The sequence below is a fragment of the Phodopus roborovskii genome, unplaced genomic scaffold (genome assembly GCF_943737965.1).
Source record: "Phodopus roborovskii unplaced genomic scaffold, PHOROB, whole genome shotgun sequence".
NCBI classification, from domain to species: Eukaryota; Metazoa; Chordata; class Mammalia; order Rodentia; family Cricetidae; genus Phodopus; species Phodopus roborovskii.
In genome coordinates, this window is record NW_026125295.1 from 35,650,782 (window position 1) to 35,669,478 (window position 18,697).

Consider the following 18,697-nt stretch of genomic DNA (forward strand, 5'->3'; position numbering starts at 1 on the left):
TGATTTTTCTGGATATAAAGAAACACATCGCAATCCTTCCATAAGAGAATTATAATATAGCACAATCAGCATATACATAGGCCTATGAGAACACTGAAAGCCCCTTACGTTTCCTTAAAGTAACTTACTCATAGATTCCAACGTAACAAATATTCATATATAATTTCAGAATCTATTTACACTAATGAATGAAGACATTAAAAGTACTATGTAAATATGTCTAATTAGGTTCCCTGGTCCTTTGGCGTACCTTTGAAGGACAGGTTAACAGGTTTCCTACCTGACAGATGTCCTAGACCCTACCTGATTGTGAATACTATTTGCATATATGTGTATATATCTTGCTGAGTATTTTAATTCATACTTATAACTAATACAATGTAAACATGATATAATTATGTTACTTCATTTTTACAGAATAGCAAGACAGTGGGTATATGTCCAGTACACATGAATTATTTTTCAGAATGTTTTTGATTTGCAGTTGACTCTCGATAGGGAACCCCTGGATATAGGGGGCAACTGATTATTAACAGCTTAAAAAGAAAAAAGGCTGAAGGCTAAGTCAATATCTAACTTATAGGTGACAGATATATTTGCCTTCAAGTAATATAAAATCTCAGTGATGGGGTGATTAATTCACCTTAATTTCAATTAACAGAACATTTTGAATAGTATACTATTATGATCTTAAGATATGGAGACATGAAATAAAAAACAATGAATATAAAAGCATTTTGTTCAACTTAAACACCCCAAGACTAATGAGTCAGTCATCAGCATATGAAGGAAAAAAAAGCCTAAGGTCCTACAAATATACGTAGTATAGAGAATATATAATAAATTCATCCCCAAATGAGCCCATATCAGTAATATAGGTTGACTTGATCCCAATCCAGAAAATAAATATTATTAGTTCAAATTTCCATAATTTTATGTTATTATGATTCAAATATCTAATTTGTAACTGCCTGGCAGCTAATCTAGCTGATAAGCAATCACAGATATTGAAATTACAAAAGTATTTGAAAACAATGAGATCCAAGCATCACTGTGGATCTGAGTGTGGTGTCTCACATTTTTATTCCCAGTACTCTAGAGACAGAGGCAGGTGGATCTGTGAGTTTAAGGCTAGCCTTGTCTAAGATCCAGACAATGGAGGCTGCATAGTAAAACAGTGTCTTGAAACAAAACAAAATCAAACCTCATCACTACCGTGAACAAAGTCCCAGGAAGCTGCCAAGCATGAGATATGCTTTGGAGAATGTGCCAATTGCTACAGAAACTATTGCACATGACAATTACTGTCATTTTCCTAAGACTGCACTAAAAATTGATTTCTAGAGCTGTGCTAAGAATGTCGTTGAGACAGTCTAAAAGATAAATTCCTACTTATTCCAGCTGGAACCCTAAGAACAATAACAACACAAATGAGAAACACTCAGTAAGTACCAACTTAAGAGAAATAAATTTCATCATAGATGTGAACAGTTAACTTCCCCTTTGGCTATATGTGTCTTTAAGTGTCTAACTCACTGCACTACATTAAAACATGGAATTAATGTAGGTGGATGTACTTACTTTGGCAGTTTTCAAAATGGAGTTAGGAGAATTCAGACCAACCAGTTGACCCAGAACATACTTCATCTCATCAGTGGCTTCTCTAGTCATCTGGCTGCCTGTAAAAGGAATGTAATCAACAAGATGCAGGTACTAATAAGAACAGTATAAATTCATTTGAAAATGCACATTCTGACCAGGTATACCCCTGTAATCCTAGCCCTCAGGAGGCTGGAATAGGAGTACTGCTCTAAATATGAGGAAACACCCTACCCCCCCAACCAAAGCAAACAAAAGAACTTCATTCTGGAGACAGGGGAAAGGGATCATAAATTCAAGGCCAGCCTAAGCTGTAATAGTAAGATTCTGTCCCCAAAACAACAACAACAACAAAAAATACACCCTACTTAATGAATTGTACACTAATTTTCACAATCCCAAATGTAGGATAGGAAAGATTAAATAACATAGTTTTTTTTTTAATCAACATTATTAACTTTATTATTTAGCAAACTACCAACTTCCTTGAAGAAGACAGGGTATAAAGAGAGTGGCCAATTTAGATTCTGGTTTTCTACAGTTAACACACTATTCATGTTGATAATCTGGTAAAGTAACCTTTAAGGAAGGAGTACCTGGGTGGGGTTGAATTTGAACATACGGATGTGTGAGCAGTTCAGGAATGGATAATCTCTCTTTAGGGTTCCTCACTAAACATCGCTTTGGGGAAAAAAAAAAAAAAAAAAAGATCAAGTTTTCATGCATGTTGCTGACAAAGTAACTTTCCAAATGACAACATACTACAGAAGCTGCACCAGACATCCTACTCAGACAATGGTAAGAAGTTTTCTGAGTCACCTTTTAGAAATCTCCAAGTGTTCATTAAATTAAAAAACACCTTTCACAGTAAGCATGCTTTAAAACCAACTCCCGCCAGGAACTACTCTGACCAGGCTACATTCAACATAGATGTATAATTCCAATCACCTCAACTATTTCTTTTAAACAACCATGAAATTGTGAGACATTGTCTTTCTATATCCACACACTGTTAATGTTACCTTTAGTACATCTTGAAGATCTTTTTCTGGAATATCAGGAAATTCAATTTCATGACTAGGGTCAATTATGGCATGAAGTTTAGAGATCTGGTTAATGATATGCTGAAATGGTGTTTTCCCATAAGTCATATAGTACAAAATGCACCCCAAGGACCAGACATCACTTCTGGGGCTTATCTAAGTAGAAGAAAAGTTGCTTTATTTTAATATAAAATGTAACACAAGAACATCATGTATCTATAATCCTAATGATACTTAAAACCTCAACGAATATCAAAGTATAAGATCATGCTTATATGACAAAACATCCTTTCCTAGTTTTCACTACATTTAATCATTTTATAGAGAAAAAATAACTTTAAACCTTTAAAAAAAATCTCAAAACTATTTTTAAAGGAAATAAAGAAATTCTTGGCATCTTGTGAAAATATAACACTAAAAAATAACATACCCATAAATTTGAATTCACTTATTTGTCCCAGATTTGTATCTGAACTCACTAAACACACACACACTTAAATTGTACAACCCTAATCTCTAGAGTATAAACCACAGATGCAGGCTGGACAGAGTCAGGGGCAAACCAACAGCAAAAATAAAATAAGGTAAAGTCTCTTTTTCTTTGTAGGTTTATTTCTTTTTATTTTATGAGTACATGTGTGGACATGAGCTCTGGAAACTGAGTCCAGGTCCTTAGTAAGAGCAGAAAGTACTCTTAACTGCTGAGCCACCTCTTCAGCCCACGGGAGTTTCTGAATAAGTACTAGCAAGTATCAGGTATTCTCCCTAAGCCCAATACTATTAATGTTCATGGTGTTAAGTCACATTAGGAATAATAATCACAGCAACAGGAAAATGGAGAATAGCAAACAGAAACATATAATTTCCACAAAGAATAAATCTAAATCAAAGAATAGAGAAAGCTGGTGAAGGATGGGGGAAGGAAAAAAACAGGGACATTCAAACCTTTTTTTTTGTTTGTTTGTTTTTTGTTTTTTTAAAGAAGGAATGAAAGTAAAGATAAACTATAATTAATATTAGGAAATAAGAGCAAAACATCACATACAGAAGAGAAGAGAAAGCTAATTTAACCACGGTAAACAATATTACCAACTAAGAAAAAGGACAAACTTAAAAAAAAAATTATGTGTGTGTCTGTGTGCATGCCATGTGTATGGCTGTCCACAGAAGCAGGAAGAGGGCATTGGATCTCCTGGAGCTGGAATTACATGCAGTTACCCAACTAAACTTGGATCCTTTGCAAGAGCAGAATCTGCTCTTGACCACACAGAGCCAACTCTCTGGCCCCAAAGAGGAATTTTTAAAAAGTTACTGTTATCACTGAAAACTGAGCCAGGTGGTGGAAAGATCTGTAACCCTAGCATTTTAGAAGGTTAAGGTAGGATAGCCTGGACAATATAAGGAGACTATGTCTCCAAAAATTATAATCTCTAGGTATAATTTAAAACCTAAAAGTGAAAAAGACAAATCTTGCTGGACGGTGGTGGCGCACACCTTTAGTTCCAGCACTCAGGAAGCAAGAGCAAGCAGATCTCTCTGAGTTCCAGCCTGGCCTGATACAGAGCAAGTTCCAGGACAGCCAAAGCTATACTGGGAAGCCCTGTCTCAAAAACAAAACAAAACAAAACAAAACAAAACAAAACAAAACAAAAAAGACATAAATGAAATTACAAACCTTAGAAATTAGTAGGCACTTAAGATACTATAATAAAACCTGTAAATAACAGCCAAATTAAAACTCAGTAAAACTTTTTATCTTTTTAAAAGCAAAGCCATGCTACATAAGCCACACTGTCATTAAACTCTAGATCCTCTAGCCTTAGCTTCTCAATGGTAGATTTTAGGTTTACAGTATTAAAACAGTAGTTTTACTCCAAGTATAAACACTAAATTTAAACCAGTTGTGATTTAAATTAAAAGATAGGGAGAAATAATCAGGGCACAGAAGGAACTTATTTTAAATGCCTGCTACACACAGTGAGCTGGATGCTGCACTGAAGACTCTTTTCTCAGTTGTTCTTTGCTTTCTTGTCAAATATTCACAAGACCAGATCACAGAGAGGAAGCCAGGTAAGTTATGTCAGTACTGAAGAAGCCATGTTCTTGCAAACACTGCAGCAGTGTAAGAAAGATCAGCTTGGTAGTTTGAGGAACCCTGGGCAGAGAAAATGGGCCTCTCTGCCCTTGATGATAGGGGACCATCAAGGAGGCTAACAACACTCACCAGGGCTGAAATACAGTTCCCACCCGAAGGCCAAGAAATTTTATATGCCCTGTTAAATTTGGAAATGTAGAACTCACAAGTAAAGAAATGATTATTAAAATGCACAAGACTAGTTTCAATTCCCAGTACTACAAAAACAGTAAGTGTAAAAAATTTAGAAAGGAAACAAACAAGAGGACTCCAAAGGATGTCAAGGAGTATCATTTCTGGTGTCTAAATCAGACCTATTTGTTAAAATTGCCTTTAACTTAAAACTTCCCAAAGCTCTCTCCTCAGGTCTACTTTACATGAGCACACTGTGAGGAACCATCACACAAAAGAACAGCATTAAAGGACAATCTCAAGTCAATAAGGAATGGTGAAACTTGTGCTGGAGAGACAGCTCAGTGGTCAAGAGCGCAGGCAGCTCCTCCAGAGAACCTGGGCTCCATTCCTAATAGCCACCCCACGGCTCACAGCCATCTAATTCCAGCCTCCAAGAACTCTTCATACATGTGGTAAACAGATCTGTATGTAGGCAAAACCACCACACACACATAAAATAGTAAAACAAACAAAAACAAATTTAAAAGAACGGTAAAAATGAATCCCAACAATTTACAAAAGGTTCAGTTTGCTGCTGCCAGGTGAACGAGCTATTTCCAGTACCTTGGTCTTGACTTTCCCATTTTCTCTTGATGAAGACATGTCTCTAATTGCTTCTGGGGGCATGTAATTAACTGTGCCAACCTATTTGTCAAATCACAGAAAACAGAGAAATCAAGGAAAACATCTTTCTAGATTTATAAACACATAAATGTCAGATTCTTGGAAACTTGGATAACTAGTGAGTTAAGTGACAGACTTGAAATATTCAAATAACTGCCAAGAAAATAAAAATATATGTAAGATCACATTGCAATTCCAACAAAAACTATTGGGTTGAGAATGAATTGGCTCATTTCCAAATGCTGTGCTTTCTGTAACTATGTTGGAGAACTAGTATTATCTGCCTTTACAATTATCTATGCCCATTCTGAATTCTGAGGGATTTGAGAATCATTCACTTCCATATTAAAATAAATTCAATATTTCCCCCTTCAGTAAAACCAACAAATGTATATATAAATAAAAAGAACCAGCTAGCTTTACCTCCCAATATTCTTTGTTCCCTATGTACACACTGAGATGGGCTGGAAAATTAAACCATATAAGAGTTTCTATAGTCAGAAATGATACAGCATAATCCTTTAGACCAACAGTTCTCATCCTCCCCTTTGGGAGGTCAGATGATCCTTTCCCAGGAGTTACATATCAGATATCCACATTATAATTCATAACAATAGCAAATTTACTCTTATAAAGTAATAATGAAAATAATTCTATGGTTGTGGGTCACCACATCATGAGAAACTCTATTAGGGTCACAGCATTAAGAAAGGTTAAGAACCACACTGCTTTAGTTCTGAGAACAACAACAAAAATGCCTGCATGGTAGAATCATGCCATAGATAACTTCAAGCTTATCCATAAATCAATGTTCACCTGTACTTTTGATTCAAAAAGTAAGGACTGGGCTGGGTGGTGAGGGCTCGCGCCTATTAAAGGATTAACCCAGCACGTCACAGGTGGATCTCTGTGAGTTCAAGGTCAGTCTGGACTACAGCCCTATCTAGGGCTGTCACACAGAGAAATCCTGTCTTGAGAAACAAAAACAAACAAACAAAAAAGGTAATGACTGACTGTTGGGTATAACATTTCAAGTGCATGCTGTCCCCTGATTTTTCCTAACAAAGTCTGATTTTGTTTCAAGAATTGACAGACCTACATCAGAAACCTGCATTCATGGATACAGCATGAGAGGTCAGGTCAAGACTACTTTCAGCTCTATCTTCATGTCACTACTTTCTTTTGTTATGAAACGGCTTCATCACTTGCTACTGCAGATCTTACTATAAGAACACAGCTGGGGCTGCAAAGATGAGGTTGCTGCACAAGCCTGACAATCTGACACTGGTACCCAGGACAACAGTGGAAAGAGAACTGCTTCACCAAGCTATCCTGATTCTAAATGCACAGTAGCATGCTTGCACTTGAGCACATACACGCATCACGCACGCACCCACCCATACCCACACCCTCACGCGCGTACACACACAACACCACAAATAGTAAGTAAAATAACTTTTTAAAGTAGCTGGGTGGAATGTTTCAGTATTTCCAACAAGGCTCTTAAAAACCTCCCCCAATTTAAGTGCTAAGAAAAGCAGGAAAACGAAGACCTCTCTGCTCTGTTATATGAGAAAAATCATTCAAAATTTGATATATTTGTCTGATTTTGAACTGCTTTTCTAAACAAAATTGACTATGGTTTTGAATCTTTTATAATCATCATTTTTGTTTTTTAAAAAAGACTTCAAATTTTTTTGAAGAACATGGCCAGTAAAAAATATAATAACGGCAAGATGCTTAACATAAAAGGGAACTAAACCTTAGTAGCCAGTCAACAGTAAAAGTTCTACCTGAAGCCAGACATTGGGCTCACACACACCTGTAATCCCATACCTGGGAGGCATAGGCAGCAGGATCAGGAACTGAAGGCTAACCATTGATACAGAGCAAAGCCAATTCTGTTATGTAAAACCCTGGTTCAAAGCACTAAAACACAACCCAAAACAGCAAAAAGGTGTCCTACCGGAGAATCTTTCACAATGCTTGTTGTATCTGGCTGCATTTGATTTGCAATCCCAAAATCAATTAGCTTTAGCATTCCATCAACTATTAGAAAGTTAGCAGGCTTCAGATCACTATGAACAATGCCTTCAAAATAAAATTCATTATGTTAGATGAAGTAAAACATTCTATAGACAAAAACATTTCACAATCTCTGGGTTAAGCCAGTTCTTTTAACCAGTCAACACATTAATATTCATTTATTACACAGTATATATCTTCTTACCAAATACAGTGTGCCAGGGGCCACTCTAATTTGTCACTTGTAATGAATACTTTAGACCTGTTTGCAATGTTAAGTAAATGAGTAAGGACCATTGTCATCCTCATTTTAAGTTTGAGAACACTAATGCAATCTGACTTTAAGTGAATTGCTAGCCCTAAAGTGAGGAGGAACTAAAGCTAGGCACTTTGGCTATCAGTGTGTGGTGGAATACTGCTCACACTGCCCAGGACAGCATCACCCATCCCGCCAGACAGTAACACCAAATGCTTCCCACACCACCCAAGAGCCCTAATCGCTGACTAGTTATTTTTTATGTTATAAAAAGAGAAGCAGAGAAAACACATAAACTGAACAAGTTTATTTTAAAGATAGGGTAAAGAGCATAGAAAAGCTCTGAAAGAACTAAGTACACACACACACACACACACACACACACAAAAAAAAAAAAGGAGGGGGCTAATAGTAAAACACAAAAGCAATAACAAAACAACTTTGACACAAGAAAATAGAAAATTCTTTGGAGATTGCAGTACTGACCATCACCCTATTTTTAGGATGCTCAGACCCTCAAGTCTAGGACCTACTACAACCCAGGGACTTGAAGGTAAGAAGCACCAGTTACTATCAAGGAAGATAAGGTCACATTGTACATGTAAGGATTTAAATTTGTGTTCTGTGTTCTGTGCATAACCAGTCTTAAGAAATGGGGTTGTCCCTTAGGAACTGATAAAATAAGAGTATTTCTCTAAGATGACAGAATCAAAAACTATTTAAATTTTACATATATGAAGAGATTTTAAAATAACCATGCTGATGGATTGTGTGTACTGCCTCCAACATGTTTTTCCAGTAGCTCTTTCGTTCCCATGGATTGATGGATTTTTTCTTCTTAAGCCAACTATTCAGGTCAATGTTTCCACATTCCATTACCATGTAGATGTATTGCTCTGTGATTTCACTGCAGTTAAAAATGAACAGAAACAACAAAACAATAATTGCCTACATTAAATTTACTATTTGCCTAAGAATTATGGCAAAACAAAGTTTTCTTTTTAAAATAAAAATGGGCCCATACTAGTCATATAGTCGGATGATCTTATCACTGTGTTGCTGTAGTTTGTTCAAATAAGCTATCTCATTACGGTAGCTGTCAATAGTTTGGTTGTCTGCATCTTCTAGGTTTACATATTTGATAGCATATATTTGCTTCTTTTCATTCAATACCTGGAATACCTGCACAGACAATAAAGAGGAAAGTTTAGGACACACTCTCCCTCTATAAACCATCACAATGCTTTTTCATTTTAGATCAACAATTTTATGACGAAAAATTTCTGAAATAAATACTGACATTCTGGGCCTACTTGGAATGTGGAAGTAAAAATTGATGATGACAGAGTAAGTGCCCAAATGGCCTAAGCCAAATTTAAACATGAAAAATTATAGCCTATTCATCCATTGCCCACATGGACAGCCCCTGTGGTAATGGACATTCAAGTAACTAAACTGTACAAACACCTGAAGTTTTCCACATCAACATCAAAGAAAAGCAACTTAAATTTGCCATGTTCACAAAACTCTTGGGATGCCAAGTATAAGCCATCATTATCCACTTGTGGAAAGTAGGGTAAGTCACATTTTCAGTTAGGTTGGCAGGAGCGATAAAGTTCTTGTGAGTCAATCTCTAAACACCAGTAAGACAAACAATACTCTGAAAGAGGCAAGCATACTTCATGTTCAGCTTCCAGCACATACTCACTGCAGTGGTGCCTTGAGACTTCAGTAATTCAAATCCAAAGCACAGAGCTGAAACACATGTGCATCCACTTGTACCCTATGGCACTGAAAGTGTCATTTAACTGTGACTACTCCATAGATTCTTGGGATCAATGAACCTAAATGTATGTGAGGCTCAAGGACTGAAACTGCACACATAAGAAGAACTATCAGGCCCTAAGTAGAGCTTACTCATCTTCAATACCAGCTTTTCCAAAAGAATGCACACGGTAAGGGTTTCATTAAACCATTTCATACATAACTCTCTTCCCCACTCACTTCCCTCCCCTGTCCACTACCTCATGGTCTCCTTCCCAAAGGCATCTCTCTTTCCTATCATTCCTATTCAATTACTCTTACCCCCAACTCCTTCCTCATGCTTACTGAAAATTTGATAAAGAGACCATGAAAAGAAAACTATTTATTGGAAGACTTGCTACGTTTGGTAATATACCCCAAGCCTACATAGCTTATATTTGGCCTCAGCATGGCAGTTGCTGGGATTATAGATGAATGCTACAAAGTCTAATGTTTTTCTTATTTGCAAAACATTAATAAGACAGTCTTAAACAAGACTTGTTATTGTTAGCTGGCTAATAGCCGAGAAGGAATATTCAACAAAAGAACGATGTCTCTATTCACTTGTAGACATCAGACCTAACTATCACTGATCAGTCAAACATTGCCATCTTGATAGTAAGTATAGGGAGAGGGCACAAACAACAAATAAACTATTCAGAGAATGTGGTTAATAGGAAAGCTACGACCAGGCATCGTTGCACACACTTTAATATCAGCACTTAGGAAGCAGAGGCAGGTTAATTTGAGTTTGACAGTAGCCTTAAAAGAAAGAAAAAGAAAACTACAGTAAAAAAATAAAGAATGGAGAACAGAGGTGATTGGAAGGTAGGAGTATGATCAAGTACTCCTTGGCTGAGAGAACACAAGCAAAGACATGAAGACAGAGATGGGCTGGCAATATTCTCCTGTGATCCCAGCATTGGGGAGGCTGGGGCAGAAGAACTGCTACAAATTCAAGCAAGACACCATGGGAGAAAGACAGGAAGTGAAGATACAGACCAGGTCAGAACAAATGCTGAGTGGGCTTATTATTTATTGTAATAAACTAAGTAAAAAGGTAATAAAAAACTAAATTCTGAAGCTACGCAAGAGGTCGGTAGAACAGCAAGGCTTGCTGACTGGATAGATGTGTATATGAGAATAAGAGCAGTCAACAGGTTTTACACAAGTAATTGTAAGAATAGAGTTGCTATTTATTGCAACTGGAAAAACTAGAGAGCAAGTGTTTACACATCCATCTTAAACACCTAGTAACCAAGACACGATGCTGAGCAGTCAAGTTTGGAAAGTTCATCTGGAAATGAGAGGACTGAACTGGAAATACAAGTTTGGAAACTGTAAGCATAAACACAGCATTTATAATCACAACACTGGAAGAAAACACCAAAGGAAGGCTTGAGTTCAAAAAGAGAAGAAAAGTGATCAAAGCCCAAGCAGTGAGGCATCATACCTAAGGTTCAGGGAAGCGAGGAAGAGTAAAAAAAGACCGGTCAGTGTAAGAGAATAAATACAAGAGTTTATGTGTCTGTATGTGCTCATCTATAATAAGAACAACCCCCAACTGTCTACTAAGAAACCTAAAAGTTAAAGCACATGGATGGCAGCCTGATGATCTTGAACGTGGCTCTATTGGTTAGTGACAAAGGCAGATATGACTGCAGAGGGACGAGAATCACAGTCTGTAAAGCCAGCACTCATAATGCTTTCCTCCTTAATCAGGTAAATAAGAGCAGAGCTCAGGGCTCCAAGCAGAAGAAAATCAAACTATTGAGACTGAAATAATTCAGAGCCCTACTCTTTAAAAGAACTAATGACCAGATGAAAGAAACAAACATATGCATGGTCTAAGGAATTCAATCCAAGACCCTGAAAAGACAATCTCCAAAGTGAGCAAAACAGTAAAGTGGAGGAGAAAGTATAAAATATGGAAAAAATTTACCATGGAAACTGAAACATTGAAAAGGAAAAATAATAGGAATGAATGTTCAGTAAAAGCCACACGAAAAAGCATCATTACTAAGCGAGATTATGCAGAAGAACAAATATTAGGGGTGGAGGACAAAGCTGAGAACATAATACACTTAGACATACATAAATAAAAGACATTTAATGCACACAGGCAATACTCCTAAAAAGTCTGGGATACATCCAAGAATCCAAATCTGAGAATTCATAGATTAGAAAAAAGGTCTGTGATGAATTCACAAAGAATAGACAAATGAAATTACAGCAAGAAATGTCCCAAAGCTGGGGAAAGAAGCAGATATCCAAATAGAAGAGGCAGAGAATGTTCCATGATAAGTCACAGTTAATGTATCAGAACACAAAGCAAATAAACAATATAAAAAGCAGCACAGGAAAAATGCCACTCACACATAAAGGCAGGGGTCACAGAGTACTCTGTGTCATCTGCAATCCTTAAAGCCAAAAAAAACTTAAAATGACATTATTTCAAGCCCTGGAGCACCCAAGAACCAAGAATGCCAAACATTATTCGTCAAAATTGGTGGACAAATAAGGATATTTTAAGACAAATAAATTAAAGCAACTTATAAAACCAAGCCAGTACTGCAGAAAAAGGGAGAGGGAGAGAGAGAGAGAGAGAGAGAGAGAGAGAGAGAGAGAGAGAGAGAGAGAGAGAGAGAGAGAGAGAGAAAGAGAGAGAAAGGGAGGAAGGGAAGGAGGGAAGGAAGGAAAGAAGGGAGGAAGGAAGAAAATACAGGAAAGAAGAATGTTTCTGCGGTAGTCTGAAAGATTAGTGTCTCCTGCAGCTTTTGAACAAACACGCCCCAGTTTGTGGTGGTGTTTGGGAAGGGTTAGGTGACGTGGCTTTGCTGGAGTAGATCACTGGGATCAGCTTTGAGAGAGAGCTTTTACAGTTTGCCCTCTCTGCTTTGTGTGTGAGGGGTTCAAGGTGTGAGCTCTCTGCTTCCTAGTCCTGCCTCCATGTTTGTTGCTTGTCATATTTACCACATCATGGACTCTTCTCCCTCCAGAATAGTCAGCCAAATTAAATTCTAAGTTGCCTAGGCTTTATCACAGCAACAGAAAAGGAACTAATACAGCTTTTTCCAGAGGAACACATGAAAACACACACTCCATGGAAGCAAAAAGAAGGGCCAGAAGAGAATCAAGTGTCTAACACAGCAAACAGCAAATGCCCAAATCAATGTAAGAGAAATATCAAAAATTCTGTCGACCAGAACATAACCTAACAAATTCTTAAGAAATATCAAGTCTGTTTCAATAATAATCTTACATGAAAACAGCCTCAACTTACAAATAAGACAGCACACTAAGTGATTAGAAAACAAGAATCAATTATTTTTTGTCTTCAAGAAACACACGTGGTGAATAAAGACATCAAACAAACAAAACTCAAAAGCCCTCAAAGTGCCAAGCAAACATAAGTATTATTAACAAGAAGTCATAGCTATTCTTCTACCTAATAAAGTAGACTTCAAACTAAAAGTAATCCAAAGAGATAAAGAGGTTGTTACATGTTAATAAAAGAAACAATTTATCATGAAATATAACATGTGTAAACATTTATGGAATGCAGATTGATGCCAATGTCATAAAACAAACACTAAAAGACATAAAAGGCCATGCAGGTCCTGACACATTAATAACGGGAGTCTTTGATACCCAGTCTTATGTTTAGGTAGCTCCCCCAAGCTAAAAATAAAATCATTTCAGAAATAAATTATACCATATATCAATGCATTGTTATATAGAACATCCTGCCCAACAAATACGGAATCAGTCTCAGCACATGTAACCTCCCCAACAGATCACACCACACTGCACTCAGCACACCTTAACCAATGAAACCCTGTGGTAACCCTTGCATCACATCAGGGTAAAAATAGAAACCAATAACAAGAAAAACTATGAAAATATTTGGAGACTAAACAATATACTTTTAAAGGAAAGTCAAATGAAAATGACAATTCTTAAAAAAAGAAACACGGCTTCCAAGAAGGATCAGCAATTAGGAACATTACTTTCTCAGAGGACCCATGTTCAGTTTCCAGCACCCACATGATGGTTAACAACTGTGTATAATTATAGTTTCAAAGGACCCAATACTCTCTTTAGGGCTGCACAAGCACCCTACACTCAGCGGGGAGAGGCAGAAGGAGTTCTGTGATACACAAACATTTAGGCAGGCAAAACTTAAAATCTGTAAAAGAAAAAAATTAATTAAAAAGAAACACAAATAGCTAAAGAATACTTTTAGGTGTGAACAAAGCCCTGGAAAATATATATTAAAATTACTTTGAGATACTGCCACATTCCAGTCAGAAAAGATACAGTCATTATGAAGGTTTCTTAATATTGCCCAGCTATATCATTTGTAGACATATTCTCAAAGGATGCCATATCCTACAACACAGACACTTGTACATCCATGGTAATTGCCATTTTATTCACAACAGCAAGAAATGAAACCAACCTAAATGTCTGAGTGACTCTGAGCACAACAGCAGATCACGTTCTCATGCAACTTTCCAGTCTCCTTGTGATAATACATAATGGTTACTGGCCACTGCAAGCCAATGTTAATGTGACATACAAGGATCTGAGAGCACAGGACACTGAGGAAAAGGCATGAGACTGAGATCCAGTCATAAGTCTAAAGAGGGTAAGTTATTTGAAGGGAAGAAGAGAGGACGATATGAGGCAGCTTTTCTAGCTACTACAGGCAAACAACGGCTTCTAGGAGATAGAACAGCTTCCATACTTGAAAAGACAGAATATTTTTTATTCATTTGATACTTACCTTACTTGAACCTCCACTGCCTATCTGTTTTAATATGGAATAAATTCTTCCTTTAACAGAAATGCATTCATTTACTGATGAGGATCCTGAAATCTAAACAATTAAAACATGTAAATATTAGTTCAAAGAAATATATAAATATTAGTTCAAAGAAACATGTCTAAGAAACTAGTTTGCATTAGGTATAATGAAATGCTCCCAATTTTGGCCAGCCTGATCTATAAAAGACTCTCTCAAAAAGAATCTAAAACAACAACAGAAGCCATAAAAGATAAGTATGTCATAAGAGAAAAGTATGTTAAATGATTTCCAAAGGGGCTCCCACTGGTTTTTACTTAATCTGAATAGAAAATTTAAGAATGCCACTTAATATACAATTGAAAAACTCATGAGTTACCCATTTCATCATTCTCTCCTATTTCTTTTCCTTCCTTTACTTCCACATACATGCAGTCAGGCCCCCTGCTCATCCCATTTAACATTATATAAAAACAATGTGCTAAGGTGCAGCAAGCTCCAGTCAATTAGATAAGGACATTTCATCAACGTCCATCCCTCTCTTCTATCCTGACTGAAGTTCAAGACGTTATGTAATTTCTCCAAACCTCAGCATCTTCCCAGGCAATCTATCTGATAGCATCTAAGTGATGCACATCATGCCCTTCCCTTTCTTCTAACTGGAAGGTCTCACTTTGTCTTATAAAGCCACTAAGATGCCATAGTTTGAGACAGTAAAGCTGAAATGAAGAGTTTTTGACTAGCCAAGTAACTAAATTGAATCAGTCTGAATAAATTTCATTTTAACTGAGTCATGTTTTAAATCCAAAATGACAGGAATCTACCATGTAGTCTCCTTATAGAAAGACAGATGGGTTCTAATTTCTTTATTCTCAGGACTTGAAAGACTTCAGTCAGAGCTGTCTCCCGTGTGTTCTCTTTGTTCCTCCTTAAATAGCATTTCTTAGGCAATAATGACTTTGACACCCTTACCACTATTGTGAACACTTTTCAGAATACAGTAACACCAGCCACCTCTACCTCAATACCAGCAATTTCCTCTAGGATCCTTATCCCCACCCAGCTCTCCTCACTGGGGCCAGAGCTTCCAAACTACTAATCAGATCATTACGCTCTGCTTCTCTATGCCAGTCTAACTTCCAAAAGCCCAGCAAAGCCTTGAACACTGTTTTTTCCTTTACCAAGCTATAGGACACACCTGATTCCTTTTTAAGTCTCTTGTGGCAGTAGTCTAGAACATTCTCCAAGCCCCCTTCCTAGTCACTTTTGAATTGCCTTCTAGATTTTAAACAGAATAGGATTTGTTACCACTAATGGGTCAATAAACAGATCTTGAACCAACATAAATCTCCCCCTCTCCCTCTGGAGAAAGGGTCTATGTAATCCTGGATGTCTGGAACCTAACTATGAAGATCAGGCTGGTCTCAAGCTCACAGGGATCCTCCTGCCTCTGTGTCCTGTGTCCTAAGAGCTGGGACTAAAGGCATGTGCACCATGCCAGGCTTTCCTTTCAATTTGTAACTTATATGATTTCAAGCCTGCGGACTCTATCAAGTCTTTCCATAACTAGTATTATATAATCCATCATCAGGTAATCTTGTTGTTTTTTGTCTTTTTTTTTAAATAATGGCAAAATATACATAACCCAAATGTTGCCTTTCTAACCATTTTTAAGTGCAATTCAGTAGTATTAGATACACTGGTCATTGTGGAAAAATCACTACTGTTTATCCCCAGAATTTTGTCATCAAATATACTGAAACTCTATATCTATTGCCTATCAATAACCCTCAATTCCTCCCTTCCAGGTATGAAATCACTTTTCTACTGTCAATTATTTTTAACCAGTTGGTTTTAATATATGATCACTGTTTTGGTTATTTCACTTAACAATAGAAGTTAATGTTTATTAACATTCAAGTGTCTGGCCATGTTCTGCTTTAGAGTTATACACGTAATTAATGTAACCTTCACAACTATTCTAGCAGTAGGTCGTGCTATTTCTCCATTTGTTACATGATGAAATGGGCACAAAGAGTTCATGTAACTTGCCAAAGATCACACAGCTGGTGAATCACACAGCCAAGAATCACCTTCATGAAGTTTCTCTGAAAGACCCATGTTCACACTGCACTCAGAGGTACTATACAATAATTTAGTAACTTGGCACCTTGTTTTTTTTGTTTTGTTTTTTTTTGTTTTTGTTTTTGGCCAAATAGTAATTCATATGCCAGCAAAATCTTTGTTAGTTTACAACAACACATTCTAAATACCTCAAACTGCTATGCTGACTATTTCAAAGATTCACTTTTCCAAAGGAATTGCACATTAGCAAAGGAAATGAAGCTGTTCATAAAATAGAAAGTGAGCTCCATTACAAGACAACAAGACAAGTTTAACTAAACCATTCAAACTAGATCCTTGGGCCTACTCACTGAGAATAGGTGGGAGATACTCTAATCAAGATGTCAGAAACTTTCCTAAGAATGGACGGGTTCTGAAGACCTTTGTTGACAACCTGATATTGTGAAAGCAGAATCTGTGAGGCTGACTGCACCTTAACGTGCCACCATGAAGCAAGCTCAACAAACCTGCAAGTTTTGAAGAGGAGTATTGAGACCCTGCTGCTGTGGCTGTGGCTGTGGCTGTAGGCAGGCAAGCTGGCCGTAAGGCGTGGATGATGATGGACAAGCAGGTAGAAAGTCATTCTTTACAACTGGAGTCTTAAAACTAGAAAAGATTTTTATTTTCTTTAATATAAAACTATTAAATTAAGAGGATGATTTTTAAGTCTTCATATACTTTCAAAATGGAGTCACATAAACCTAAAATTGCCACATTAGCTAGTTTTTCGTAAGAGCCGATATTTATGTTTTCTACTTATGGCACATTACCTAGTTTTCAAAATAGCTATCACCACCAGATATTCAACTTCAGGAAAATTGTTCTGGAATCAATTTTTATCTCTTGGAAAGAAATCCTTGTTAATAAAATATGCAAATTGAAATTAAACATATGGATAAGGAGAATTTTTTTTTTAACAGTTTAGCCAAGGCAAAGGTCTGCTACAGATTTTAGAACTGTTTTTAAACAATAATGTTCTATGACAGTCTGCTAGAAATAGCCAAGAGCCAATTATGACACCAAAGAAGTTTGATGTTTCAGCTTGTGTGTCTGTTCAGTACACATTCACACTTTTCTCCCATTGTTTTTTCTATTATAGCTCCAATATCGGTAATAGAAGTTGGCACAAAAGAACTCTAAAAATATTAACAATAAATAACTTGGGGCTGCAAAGGTGGCTCAGAGGGTAACAGTGCTTGCTGTGTAAGCATAAGGACCTGAGTCAGAAACCCCTACACCCACGTAGAAAATTGGGCATGACTATGTTCAGGACCATAACCCTAAAGTGTGGGGTCACAGGCACAAGTATGACTAAGGCTTGCTAGCTGCCAGTTTAGCCCCAGGTTCCACGAGAGATCCTATCTAAAGGGAATAAGGTAGAAAACGACACCTCACTATGGCCTTCAGTTACATGCACATGCAACAGCACATACAGACGAGCATACATATAAACACATACACATATAAATAACTTAGCAAAAGCATTATTATTTTAGCTAGCAACCATTCTTTGAAATAGCCCACAATGAAATAAAAGTAGGTAGTAATGAAACTGTAGTATATAGAAAAGAAACTGGTTATAAAAAGGACAGTTCTAATTAGGGTAAAAAATGACATTCTGCAAATAAAAATCTAAAGGCATTAAGGAGTAATATTATCCCTTAAAAACATTAAAAATAAAGTTGGGCTGTGGTGGTACACACCTTTAATCCTAGCACTTGGGAGGCAGAAGCAGGAGGATCCCTGTAAGTTCAAGGCCAGCCTGGTCTACAGAGCTAGTTCTAGGACAACCAGAGCTACATCGAAACCCTGTCTCGAAAAACTGGGAGGTGGAGGGGTGGGGGTGGGGATTAAAATTATAGCCAACAGTTGAAGCCAATAGTAATTTTTCTTTGAAATGTCACCATTTTCTTTCAAAAAACCTTTAAAAACCCCTTTTCATCAGTCCTGACCATCCAGTTTCTCACACATCGCTCATTCCTGTCCCAAGTCCTGTATCTCTGAATACTTTCTAAACCATGTGAATTATATACCTGACCTCTTTCAGAGGCCATTCCATTAAAAAAACCACTCGCTACACAAAAATATCTATCTCCTGATTCATTCTA

General features: G+C 37.0%; 1 protein-coding gene across 2 annotated transcripts in view; it reads right to left on the reverse strand.

Annotated features, from left to right (window-relative positions):
• The window catches only part of Ttk (TTK protein kinase), a 37,474-nt gene that overhangs the window by 339 nt on the left and 18,438 nt on the right, over positions 1 to 18,697 (reverse strand). For both annotated transcript variants that reach the window (XM_051207864.1, XM_051207857.1), the window contains exons 13-21: positions 17,057 to 17,195; positions 14,448 to 14,540; positions 8,880 to 9,037; positions 8,611 to 8,762; positions 7,541 to 7,665; positions 5,515 to 5,595; positions 2,622 to 2,798; positions 2,196 to 2,280; positions 1,582 to 1,679 (exon numbers count right to left, since the gene is read on the reverse strand). In XM_051207864.1, the coding sequence (XP_051063821.1) occupies positions 1,582 to 1,679; positions 2,196 to 2,280; positions 2,622 to 2,798; positions 5,515 to 5,595; positions 7,541 to 7,665; positions 8,611 to 8,762; positions 8,880 to 9,037; positions 14,448 to 14,540; positions 17,057 to 17,195 (1,108 nt within the window). The remainder of the gene's footprint in view (positions 1 to 1,581; positions 1,680 to 2,195; positions 2,281 to 2,621; positions 2,799 to 5,514; positions 5,596 to 7,540; positions 7,666 to 8,610; positions 8,763 to 8,879; positions 9,038 to 14,447; positions 14,541 to 17,056; positions 17,196 to 18,697) is intronic.